Source organism: Panicum hallii, chromosome 3 (genome assembly GCF_002211085.1).
Source record: "Panicum hallii strain FIL2 chromosome 3, PHallii_v3.1, whole genome shotgun sequence".
NCBI classification, from domain to species: domain Eukaryota; kingdom Viridiplantae; phylum Streptophyta; class Magnoliopsida; order Poales; family Poaceae; genus Panicum; species Panicum hallii.
In genome coordinates, this window is record NC_038044.1 from 4,474,294 (window position 1) to 4,487,631 (window position 13,338).

The 13,338-nt window shown below is 42.8% G+C and overlaps 1 protein-coding gene across 1 annotated transcript; it reads left to right on the forward strand.

Annotated features, from left to right (window-relative positions):
• Positions 1-7,481: 7,481 nt before the first annotated feature.
• LOC112883818 (E3 ubiquitin-protein ligase SINAT5-like) lies at positions 7,482-12,240 on the forward strand. Its single transcript, XM_025949060.1, has 3 exons — positions 7,482-8,003; positions 11,143-11,529; positions 11,661-12,240. The coding sequence occupies exons 1-3, from the start codon at positions 7,680-7,682 to the stop codon at positions 12,018-12,020; spliced, it is 1,071 nt and encodes a 356-aa protein (XP_025804845.1). The 5' UTR covers positions 7,482-7,679; the 3' UTR covers positions 12,021-12,240.
• Positions 12,241-13,338: the final 1,098 nt, after the last annotated feature.

Consider the following 13,338-nt stretch of genomic DNA (forward strand, 5'->3'; position numbering starts at 1 on the left):
TAGAGCGAGCGTTGGTCAAAGATTTCCTTTCGCAATATATCGAGTGGCGCAGCGACGGAGACGACGACGTGTGAATGTGATGATGGCCGAGCACTCGAGCTGAAGCTGATGCTGATAGGGTCTCATCTTAACACACATGTTCCATGTCTCCTCCCCAAGAAAACACATGTTTCATGAGGACGAAAAGGCCGGCCAATGCGAGCTTTCCCGATCCCTGAACTCTCTGGAGGCGGTGCGTGGCTTGCTGGTTGCTAGCGTTCTAGTCACGAGACTCGCTTATCCAGTGGCCTCGCCCTCGCCGCTGCTGTTGGGGGGAATGCGGCGCTGACACCCGCGCGCGCCGGATGGCATGGCGCTATCACCGCCGTTCCGTGTGCTGCTGCTGCTGCTACTCGTCCAGCGTGCCATCCCCCACTATGGGCGGTGTCCGCGCGCGCCATTCCTGATGGGGCATGTCAAGTGGCGTAGCTCGCCCAACATTTTAGGTGGGGCAGAGGAAACTGTAACCAGAGCCAACACTCAAACTTGCTCTTGCACCCCGTCAATAGCTGCTACCTGAGCTGGCCGCGCCGCTCCACATCCTTGGCCGTGCCAAGCCCAACTGCCCAAGCAGGAGCATGCATGCTGCCGCCGGTGCCCCTTTGCAGCCTTGCTCTTCCACCTCCTCCTCCATGAATTGAACGCAGGCTCGTCGCTCGGCCAAGACCGGCGAACGGCGCCGCGGCCGCGCAGCTGCATGCCATGGCTGCGGTTAGGGTTTGGCGGCGGCGCCCGTCGGGGTCGGCCGGATGGGAGGCCGGGAGGGGTGGCGTTCGATTCGACTGGAGTACGAAGCAGCGAGCGGTGGGTAAAAAACGAATGAATTTGATGTTGCGGTGGGCCAAAAATTAATTGGGCCATCTATTTGGACCCGAGAACACACCCGCTTGCAACCCAAAACAAACTCATCTTCCTCCTGCAGTCCTCCAGCCATCAGACTGCTCTGTTCGCCGCCTCCGACCTCCAGTTCGCCGTTCCTCCGCCCTGAACGCCTCCACCGGTAGCTGGGGCAGCTGCCCCACCCTGCGGTATGGGGAGCTACGCCTCTGCGATGTGCCGCGTGATCCCAGCGCCAGGAGACTTTGCGGTCGACCTCCCACGCGGACACGGCAGGCGGATCGATACGGGACGCCGCTGGTGGTGGTGGTGGAGAGGTAGGAGTAGGACCCTATCGCTCGTATGCGCCGATCCCCCTCGGATCGGATGGAGGAGAAGGACGCCGTGATCGGATCCCACTCGCAAGCGCCTTCTCGCTGCAAGTCTTTCCTCTGGTTGGTACACCATAGCAGGCTAAACACCAACGCTTGCCCCTTCTGCGGACAGCGAGAGGATGTTCTGCACCTCTTTCTCGGCTGCCAGCGTGCTCAGAGTTTCTGGAACTCTATTGGTGTCACTTCTACTCTCTTGCAGGTTGAGCTACTGTAGAAATTTGATCTGCCTGACCCGAGTTGTTCCTGTGAGAAGATACGCTCTACTGTTCTTACAGGATTTCTGTAGAACGTTTGGAGATGCAGAAATGCCAAAGTCTTCAATCAAGTCCTTGCATGATGTGATTCTTGGCCGATGCTCCTCAGACCTTCTCCTTTGGAGGAACAGAGTGACTACCCCTGTGGATAAACTTTTTTTTTGAAAGGCCTGTGGATAAACTTTGTTTAGAACAATGGAGTGTTTTCCTGTCATGTAATCTGTAATCCCTCTCTTGACGTGCCCTTTTTCTCCGGTCTGGCCTTTGGGCCTGCTTTTCTCGGTACTTTTGAGCAGGATTCGTCTTTGTAATCTTTGGCGTTCTTGCCCCTATTTCAAGGTGAAATGGTGATTTTGTCCCTACTTTTTGTACTATGCGAATTTATCCCTATTTTTTTAAATGAAGGAAGGGTTTTTTCCTATTCCGTAAAAACTAGTTAACGGTGTTAAAATTGTTTTGAAAAGATCAATTTGCACTTGCGGATTTGCCCTACTATTATGTGAATTTGGTGATTTCACCCTTATTTTAAATAAAAGAGGTAAAAAGAATTCTCTTAAGAAAATTCAAACCAGATTTTTATAACTTTCAAACATGATCAGATAAATTTTTTAAAATTTTGGCAGCAACATGACGCAACATGCATTTAATTTCTAGTGCACATAACTTGCATATGACGAGTTTTATCTATACTCGTATGTAGCTATTCTCACTATCAGAATACCATCATGCGTATGTTCACATACTCATTTATCACTTTGAGTATGTTTATATACTTATTCTAAGTTACTTCAAAGGGATATATACGAAAAATTTCAAAAGCATTCCTATTTTTTAAATATATATTATTATACCTTAGTACTAGTATATACCATCACAGATGGTCTAGTATGATCACATAAACCTTGTACATACTTTTCATTGGGTCAGAGACGTCCTATATTATGAGATACACATGTAGAAGTAGCTACAATGTAGGAGATACACATGTAGGAGATACACATGTAGGAGATACATCATGATGTAGGACGTACTGACCCAATGAAAGATATGTACGAGGTGTATGTGATCATACTAGACCATCTTTGATGGTATATACTTTAAATATGTGACCATACATGGAGTAAATGGACATACTTATTTTTATATACTAGTACTAATATATAATCATGATATATTTAAAAAATAGGGATGCTTTTGAAACTTTTCGTACATATCCCTTTGAAGTATCTTAAAATTAGTATATGAACATACTCAAAGTAATAAATGAGTATGTGAACATACGCACGATGGTATACTGATAGTGATAGTAGCTACAAGCGAGTGTAGATAAAATTTATCATATATATATATATATATATATATATCCAACAAAAGCACGATAGCATATATATATATATATATTTTCACCAAAGGCAGCAGATCACATTCCATCATATCCAAATAAGGGTACTATCATGTCCAGATCATATTCCCACATGCAAGTCCAACAAAAACAAAGTAGTAGAGAGCTTATACAAATCAAATGGCAAACATCACATTTAAGAATCTATACTTAACAATACGGCCAAACTCCCTGTCCTTCCTTCTCTTCCTCTTGCTCTTCCTCCTCCCTTCCCCCTTCCTATTCTACTTGCTCTTGCTCCTACTCTTCCCCTTCCTTTTCCTCATCCTCTTGCAGCACTTGCACTTCAAGGTAGTAAAATTGTGTTAGTGATCAAGTTGATAGTAAATCAAAGAATAAAGGGATCTTAATATGCAAAAAAAGTGTGCTAATCCACCACTCACTTTGATGTTTGTGGTACACTTGGTCACTACTCTCCTCTTCTAGTCCATTTTGTGAAGATGAGAGTTTTCTCTGACTAGCAGTGGGACCTCCCTGACAATGCTTAGCTGTATGGCCTAGCTCATGGCACTCAGAACATGTCTTCATAGCTGCTATTCACTTGCTGCCACAAGTGAATGTGTGTTAGAGTACATGGCCTCCTCATCAACACCTACACTCTCATATGTGGCTCTCTTCTTTTTGGATGTGGAAGTGCGCCTCACATTTATGGCTGTATTATTTCTAGCTCTCTTAATTGTGGGTGCTCTATTTCTTACAGAAGGGTGACACCTACGTTTCGTTGGTGAATGTTGCAATGGACCCTCAAAATCATTTATCTGGGCAAAATATGAACTATTCCTTTGTCTACATTTATCTGGGCAAAGTTTTAACTTGCAGCCATGACTTGGACCCCCCATCTGGTAAGCTGAAAAAAGACCGAACTCTAACAACCAATTGCATATCTCTATGATTTAACCTACAAATCACAACACCGAATATAAAATTTGCTAAATCTCTCTCTAGAGGCTATATCTAATTCACCCTATAAACCGATTTCAATCAAAATCTACAGAAAAATAGAGAAATCATGAGCTTACCTTGATTTTTCCATGTTGAGCAGGTCTAGACAGCCGTTAGCCCGTGCCGAGGAAGCCACGTGAGCAGAGTCGGGTTGCTGCAACGCCTGGGCGGCCGTGCCGACGCGCGCCCACACCCGTGCCTGGGCCGCCGCGAGCTTTTGTGTGTGGAGCGGCGCGCGCCTGCACCCTGTTGCCACACGCGCCCGCGTGTGCGCCCCCGCCCATGTGCGCCAGTCACGCACCCTTCCCGCGCACCCCCGCCCGAGCACGCCTGGTGCCGCTGCCTCCGCCTGCTATACCCTGCGTTATGGTTCCAATGGAGATCTCTGGAACGCAGAGTTTGGGGATGAGAAAGGAGAGAGCTCTTAGATAGAGTTAAGGGTACTACCATCTTTTCCATTACTCTAAATTTTTCTTCAATTTATTTTTATTTTTTCAGTGGGCCCCAACTAGCAGAGTTAAAACCAGGGCTAAACGGTGCCTTCATTTTAAGCTAACCAGCGACATATAAAAGAAAACAGAGGGAGTAATAAAAATTTATGAATCTTTCTAAGGAAATCCATTGTTGGTTATTAATGAGCCTTGCTTTGGTTATTTGTGAGCCCTGCTTTCCTTTAGTTGTCTCCCAAGCAACAACAAATTATTTACATTAACTCCCATATCATGGATCTTCTTACCTATCAGTCCATCCGCAATTGCCTTCCTATGGAGTACTTCTCATCAGCACAAAATGCCTAATTTGTGGCAAGGCAATGGGCTGGGTTGTTTTGTAACCACGTGTTTATTTTTCACTCATCTAATCAATTAAATAAAAGAGGTGAGTGCACTAGATGGCATATTACATATTCATTGCTTTGTTGGATCATTCACCTTTGTGTCTTTTGCAATCAACCTTTATCACATAAATCTGTTTCTTCACATGTGTGATGAACTTATTTCTAATGCCAAATGCATGAACACTTGGCATATTTCCTTAATTTATCTATCCAAAATAACCCAACAATGGTTGCACATCACCTATCTATCATATACGTGTGTTACTAACGTTTTCTTATGGATGTGTTGATGCTTTTTATTAATGGATCAAGATTGCTTTAAGTAGAAAGGAATTGGCATGTCATATATTTATCCCTTCGTTGGATTCTTCACCTTTACGTCCATTGTAAACATCCTTTATCATATAAATTCATGTATTAAAGTGTGCAACACACTTATTGCTCATGTCAAATACACGCATGTCTTTCGTATTCCATTTGATTTACTTATCCAAATGAAGTAAGCAATGGTACACGTATTGATGACTAGATGACACATCACATATGTGTCATCTTTTGTTGCTAACTTTTTATTTGGCATATTGTGTTTATGCTTTCATTTATGGATTAGTTGTGTCCCTATAAATAGACAATCATATGTGATCCCTTCTCATGAAATTAAGGTAGTCAGACATCAAGTTCTTCTCTCTTTTTTTAGAAAAAAAGACTTTGAAGGTTTGCAAGTGTAGAAAGATTATGTCTGGCTTGGGCCATAGAAGACAACCTTCTGTAATTCCGGAGGATGCCGCCATTCTACAGTTCGAGGAGGTCATCATGGTGGATGACACCATAACTGAAAGCCAGAAAAGGTCACCAAAAGATGATACACCTTATGTTGGCACTGCTAAAAAGGTAAACAATAAGAGCATCTTGGTTGATGTGAAGGGAACAAATGATAAGGATGGAGTCAAGGATCTGGCAGCACAAGTGAAAACTACTCTTGAAATTAAGGACATTTAAGGGAAGAAAAGCAAAACCCTCTACCTCTAGCAATAAGCTAAAAAAGGGCATGGGTGTGTGCGCGTGAGTGTATGTACATGTGTTCATGTTTCACATGAACTGAATAAAGTGTGTATCCTATTACAACTATGTTAGTTATTTCCCGCTATCAATATGATATATTTTCATCGTGCTATCAAGCCTCTCTAGAGACTATTAAATTGTTATTTTATATATGACTAATATCTTTAGATAGAGGACATGCTGAACTATAGCTCTTGAGAATAACTATGCAACCACGCAAATGCAACATAATACCAGTTATGGACTTCTTTTGGAGGAGGGGATGTTGCAAAGGTTGGAATTGTTGAAGGTGGTAGTGGGGAGGGGGCGCAAAATGGGAGGGGGGATTCTATTAGAAATTTCTATAGGAGGTACACTTAATTGTTTGTATCAAGTAGTCAAGCGAACTAATGAGCCACGAGCTTTTTGTCCAATCCTAGTTCTATAAGAAATTCATGTTGGAGGTACACTTAGTTGTTTTGTTGCGATTTAGTCATCAAATTGAGTATAGAAGTATTATGAGTCCTCATGTTGTCTTTTTTATATCTAGTTGTTATTTTATTTTTCACACATTTATTTGGCCACGGATGAAATCTTCTTCCTTCATTGAAGGAGCAAAATAGCAAACATGTTTAAAATTATTTTGGTGTGCAAGAAGCTGTCTGAACTATGATCCTGTCACTGCAAGTGAAATTGAAATGATCCTCTCACTATAAATTGAAGTAAAAAATAAGCAGAAGTAAATGATTATATATAGCTTACCAAATAAATCGAATTCATTGCACCGTAACTTACTTTTGTCATGCTGTTTATTTTTACTAGATTCATATGTTATACTAGAAATTTTACTAAATAAGTGGTGTTATCATTGTTAACATGTTTCTATTATATCAAAATCTTTGCATTTTAGAATTTAACAAGAAGAGATGCTTGCCTTTGCTAATAGGTTCTTTGTGAATACCGAGACCTTTGTATTTGAATCGCTAACAGGAGATCTAACAATGGTATGATTTGTATTGTGATTGTCAATATATAGACACATATAACTTAGACAACTAATCACACGTAACACATTTAGCTCCTATGCACCCAAAGAAGCTGAAAGACTTAAGTACTATGGTATTTTTCAAACTGGCTTAGCTCATTTCGGTTTCAAGTCCAATGGAAACAACCACAGTATCATTACGTACCAGAGAAGAAGGGAAGTAAGGAGATAGCTCACAAAAGCAGTCAGTACATCATCTAAAACATAAACCATCCATATGTTTTCAAAATAAAAGGTAACGAGCAAAGATATCAGCCAAATAGCTATGACCGAGAAATAATAGGTGCTAAGTTACTTAACTTTTAAATTTCAATGAACGGTATTTAGTGTGTTTATTTTTGAGTTCTCGCCTTCTAGAAGGCTTTGAAGGAAGAGCAACTCAAGACGATGGAGAAAGTTACGAGCCAGTATGGTCCAAAATAACAATGGACTAATTTGGGTCGTGGTACTCTCTAGTGAGAACATTTCTCGATCAACTAATTAACCGTGGTTGGACGTAGTTCTGGTTCATTTCTCCTAAACATTTTAGTTTACTTTATCAAATTTTTGGAATAGGAATTGCATTCCTACGCATCACATTTGCTGCATCCATTCCTATCTTCCCATTCCCATTCCCGGTTTTTTAGAACCATTCCTATTCCCTTTTCCGTCCCAGGAGAAGACGGCGTCGTCGCTCGCCTCGGTGTCCAGGCCAAAGCCAAATAAACGGCGTGACGAGAGGCGAGAGCGCAGCGCCCCCCCGCGGCCAGGCCACCGCACCGCGTCGTCGTCGTCCCCAGCCAACCCAACCCAGCGCAACCCCCAAAACGAATCCAACCCCACCTCAGCCGCAGCGCGGCGCGGCGCGGAGGCCCCTCCCCGGAATCCCAGCGCCGGTGCGCGCACGGCACCCGCAGGGCGCGGCGCGGCCATGGACATGGACAGCGTGGAGTGCCTCTCCCTCCCGGACGCCGCCATGGACGTGGACGACGTCGACACCCACCCGCACCACGGGCACCACGCCCACCTCGGCCTCCCGCTCCACCCCGCCCACCTGCCCTCCGCCGGGGCCGGCCGCGCGTTCCCCAAGGTGAATGCGGGGGCCGGGGCGGCGGCGGCGGCTGCTGCTGCTGCCGCGGCCGCGGCTGGGGCAGCGGCCGCGGCAGGAGCGGGCGGGGGCCCGCCGGCGACCAGCGTGCACGAGCTGCTGGAGTGCCCTGTCTGCACCAACTCCATGTTCCCGCCCATCCATCAGGTGGGTACCTCGCTCCGGCTTCTTCGATTTCAGATGGGTTGCGTGCGGATTTGGGGATCTCGGTGGGGGAAGCCGAGATCTCGACGGACGCGTCGAATCAAATTGGCCCATTCTTGCCGGATTGCCGTGCGTCGAATTGGGGATTTTTTTGCTCGCTGAAAGACTGGGTCATTTAGCTGCGAATTAATTGCCATTAAGAGGAGTAATTGGACGCGTTTGGATTAGTCAACTGTAAAACCATCTGCGAATTGGGGCTTTCCTTGTCAGACGATTTGGTCACTTTCGTTAGATTTGAAAAAGGAACCGTGTGTGACACTTTGGATCTGGGTTGGACGCGTTTTGCTACACGGATTCTCTCGCCAAACGGGTGTATTTGGATTTTTCGAGGATACAAACATTGCATTTGTTGTTTTCCCTAGCTGCAAATACTTTGGAATGGTGGGGAACAAAATGTCGAGATGCTTATTTGTTGCTTCGCGGTCTCTTCTTGCCCTCTTATTGTTAGTAATCTAAAATGTACTGGGATGCTGTCGTTTTTTCTAGCCTAACATGGAATTGTGATACTACTGCTGAACACAAATAATCTCGATTATGACCTTCTGAATTGTTGAGAACATCATTTTGATGGAGCAGGAGATGAACTAGAAGAGAACATCAGTACACTTCTGTCTGAGAACCCAAATGTCATGATAATCCATCTATCATGCTTGATATGGTCTGGGATGACCTTACCTTTGAGCTCTGTCAACAAGACTCACTCGTTAATGTGCTGAGCCTTGATTTTATTTGTTTGTATTGATTGGTTAGCTGATCTGCTATTATTTTTGCAGAAATAGCTGTTGTAAATTTGTAGCTACTTTTCCATTCTTTCTAGCTTTGTCCCCATTGAGTTTAGTGATGAAGAAATTGCAGCTGAGCTAAATGGGAGGGAGAGAAGTTGCTTCTCTGTGTACGTTTTCAGAGACATATTCGTTTGATTGTCCATAAATTGTGCACTGGATTCATCTTCTTATGTGAGACTGTGTACTGAAAAGATTTGTTGAAGGCAGTTAAGTCTAACATGTTTGAGTAAACACATGAAAATCTGCAGCCCCTGTACCCCACATAGCGGTGGAACTTTCTAGGGTCCACCATGAAAAAACATGTCAAACAAGCAGTAGGATACAGTAGGTGTCACCCATGTAGTATACGTTGTCCCCTCTGTTATTTTGCTAAATTTAATTTTATATGCATATCAGTACATAAGTTTATGTTTCAACCTCTACAGGTGCCTTGCATATGATCATAGTCATTATAATTACTGTTTTAGTATGTGTAGCACTAGAATGTAAATTCAGACAAGGGATAGGTAATTCCTCCTCTTTTAGAAAAAAAACTGGTTATTTGATGTTTCTGGTTGTCGTGAATGGGCCTGCATAACTGTTGCTGTATGTGTTGTTTACTTTTGGGTTAGGGCATTAGATTTATTACCTAACCGTTAGTTCATACATATGAGCTCTGTTTGGACATGAGCTGACATGTTTGGGGATGTATGCATATGTTTGAACATTAGGTTGACATTCTTTTTGGACGTTTGATTTGAAGACCTGCAGTATGGCCAAGTGTTCTTGTCTATTGACAAAGTAAACTACATTTTATTTCTGTAGTCTATTTTTGACACTCTTGTGATTCAGAACAAGAAAATAGAAATTTGTTCAGCTTCATGGGACAGAAATAGGACACGATGGGGATGAATAGATATGCATCTGGAATGAGAGTTAGGTTAAGTTTGTACTCTTACTGTCAGGTTTTCTTATGGTTATCAAAACAGTGGGATTGCCTCCATTTCGGGCCAAACAAAAAACCTTGATGAAGTGAATATGAATGGATGTGTCCATTCTAATCTCCTCTAATGTGGCATGACTGCATGAGCATTTCCTTGACCCGCAGTTGTTTAAAACATGATTCAGTGACCCACGCAAAATTTAGTGTATTGAATTGATACTTATAGTTGAGAAACATCAATCGTTTCTTTTGTATCTGTCAACATAACATTTTCTTGTATTCTGTTTTGCATATAGTGGCAGCCTAGGTGAGACCTTTACTTCTGTAAACTGGCTACAGATGTTCTAGTTTCAAGGAGACCGAAAATAAACTCTGTATAGTTTGGCATGCTGTCAGTTCTTAAGATTTACTATATCTTTGTTAGGAATAGTTGTCAGGCTACGTCAGTTGTCAGCCTAAGTAAATACGTCTTTGTTAAGATGTAGGGGTAGCTGTCTGACTATCTCATTTTCACTTGGATGGAATTATATAAGCCTGCTGGCAGGCTGTGCAGCTGCAGTTTTAGATAGTATATTTTAGTACTTGAATGTTTAGTTAGAGAGTTGCTCTACAGATAAGTTTCGATTCTTTTCCTAGGATGTTTGCCTGTCTCTATTAAAGACAAGGTAAATTGCTTTGAGAAGCATGAAGGAAGTTATCTTTCTACCTTATTTGTCTCCTCCCCTCCTTGTGCACCTCATCCACTGGCTTCTTTGCACAATGCACACCACCACCTTCCACCAGGGCACCACTGCACGGGAGACCCTACAGTATCCACACTTCTTAGCTTTGTTCAGATCCAATAAAGTCGGAGCTGGCCATTGCCAGTTTTCCTTTTTGAATCTTCAGGGTTTTATTTTGTAAAATGTAGGTCTATGAAAACCAGTTTCCTGTATGGCTGTACATGCTATTTTTGTTATATTTTGTAGGTGAATACAATGAAAAGTATAAAGTACAGACAAACAATGTGGAATTACTCTTGTGCAGGGTGATTTCCAATAAGCTAGGCAAGCAGAGAGGTGTCACCTACTGCTTAGTCCTTAATTGCCGCATGGGTGTACTAGTTGGCTATTAAGCGCTCTGTAGGCACCTTTTCAAACAGCGTTGTATTTATGTAACCTGTGCTGTTTGTTCTATGGTGAATGTTGGTTATCCTCTGAAAATGTGGAAGCACTACAATTCAGAAGAGACATTCCAGTTATTTTCTGATGCTAGATGCATATGTAATACATTAATAGAACAGCTCTATTTTTGTGGCGCTAAAAGAGATCATTCATCAAATACATCTGTTCAGTAGAGTAATTTGATATTTGACATGTATTTGATTTTTTTACAGTGCCAAAATGGACATACTTTGTGTTCGACGTGCAAGGCCAGGGTGCATAACCGGTGCCCTACATGCAGACAAGAGCTTGGTGATATCAGATGCTTGGCACTGGAAAAAGTAGCAGAGTCACTAGAGCTTCCCTGTAAGTACTGCTCTTTAGGTTGCCCCGAGATCTTCCCATACTACAGCAAGATAAAGCATGAAGCGCAGTGCAGCTTCAGGCCATATAATTGCCCTTATGCTGGCTCTGAATGTGCTGTGTCTGGTGATATTCCATTCCTTGTTGCACATTTGAGGGATGATCACAAAGTCGACATGCACAGTGGCTGCACATTCAACCATAGATATGTCAAATCCAACCCACGAGAGGTTGAAAACGCCACATGGATGCTAACAGTAAGTATTAAACTAGCGAGTTATTCCATCTCTGATATTTACTTTCGTTTTCTGTTCTTTGATTAAGGAGTAAGGTGTAGAATATGTACTCTAAATTAATCTGACGTGTTCAATGTTTCTTTTTCGATCAGGTATTCCATTGTTTTGGGCAGTACTTCTGCCTGCACTTTGAAGCCTTCCAGCTCGGAATGGCTCCAGTTTATATGGCTTTCCTCCGATTTATGGGGGATGAGAATGAAGCAAGGAACTATACATACAGCCTAGAGGTCGGTGGTAACGGTAGGAAAATGGTATGGGAAGGCACTCCAAGGAGTATCCGTGACAGCCATCGCAAGGTTCGGGACAGCCATGACGGCCTCATCATCCAGAGGAACATGGCGCTGTTCTTCTCAGGCGGTGATAGGAAGGAGCTGAAGCTGAGGGTGACTGGCCGGATCTGGAAAGAGCAGACCAACCCGGACGGAGCCTGCATTCCGAACCTTTGCAGCTGAGCAAAGGAGACGATTGAAAAGAGAGAAAAGATTGTGCTATTTGGCTGGCTTGTTATTTCAAAATTGCCATGGTGTGTTTTCATTATAGTATGTGGCTGTTGCAATGTTGTACCTTAAGCGAAATTTTAGGATGTAAAATGTTCTTGTAAAGTAATTGTGTATAACAAATCCAAGAAATCATACAAGTTGGCCCGTAAATGTCTGTCTTACGTTCTTCTGCCGTCTGAGTTTCATTTCTTTAATTTTCGTAGGAAGGTATTGAGCACGGTTTTGCAAGAAGAGCTCCGTGTATGCTGCTACTAGTTTTGACTGTGAGTAGTACCATTTCTGTACCTCACTGGCTCACTGCACTTTGTGTCAAACACAGCATCTTCTGCTAGTACTAGATCTGCTGCTGACGTGTGAGATATTCTGGTGCCGTGTACTACATTGGACAGCACCTGCATTTGGCGACAGACTGAGAGATGGTAGTAGAGTAGAGTAGGTGCAGCTTCGTTTGTCAGTGGCCGGAGTGAGTGGCAGACATGCACACTTGGAGGAGGACCTTTGTTGTTTTCCCATCAGGGAATCAATCCTGCGTATGACCAGTTCGATGTCACAGGATACAGATGGGCTTTAGACTATTATTGCGCATGATCTTCTACACCAAGGCTTGTTTGTTTCATAACCTTATAACATATTTTCATGATAGTATTCATATTAATAACCTTACTGTTTCATACTTTCATACATTAGAGAGAGAAAATAGTATTATCTACATTCTTTGCACAAATACTTGTAGCTTTGGCGTGGTGGAAATAAGGTATGGCATTAGAAAAAAAAAATGAGGTCTAAAGTTTGACTCCTGAGTTGGCTATAAAATGGTCAAATTTTTGTGTATATAATTTTGTGGTAAAATATATCTCTATAATAATTTATATTTCCAAAATAATAATATTTATATATATGAGCGCTAACTCTGTGGTAACATAAACAATTAGCACGTATCACGAAATGACAAACATGGCAACAGCTCTGGAACACGGCAGTAATTGCCATGTCTGGGAACAATTTTGAGCTCGTTACAATTGGCACATGTTCGTTTTTTCAGATTCTGCTGTAATCTTTACATGTATGTCACATGAGAGAGAGAGAGAGAGGGGGAGAGAGAGAGAGAGAGAGAGAGAGAGAGAGAGAGAGAGAGATCCTCTGGCTAGAGTAAAAGCTTTGGATAGGCCTCCAAGCGACCACAACCCTCTTCTAGTAGATGCTGGTAATAATGTGTTTCTTGGTAAAAAACACTTTAGATTTGAGAAATGGTGGTTGGAAGGGAAGACTT

Coding starts and splice junctions, on each gene's coding strand:
- LOC112883818 (XM_025949060.1), top strand. CDS start 7,680: ATGGACATGGACAGCGTGGAGTGCCTCTCCCTCCCGGACGCCGCCATG. Junction 8,004..11,142: donor TGTTCCCGCCCATCCATCAG/GTGGGTACCTCG, acceptor ATTTTTTTACAG/TGCCAAAATGGACATACTTT. Junction 11,530..11,660: donor ACGCCACATGGATGCTAACA/GTAAGTATTAAA, acceptor TTTTTCGATCAG/GTATTCCATTGTTTTGGGCA.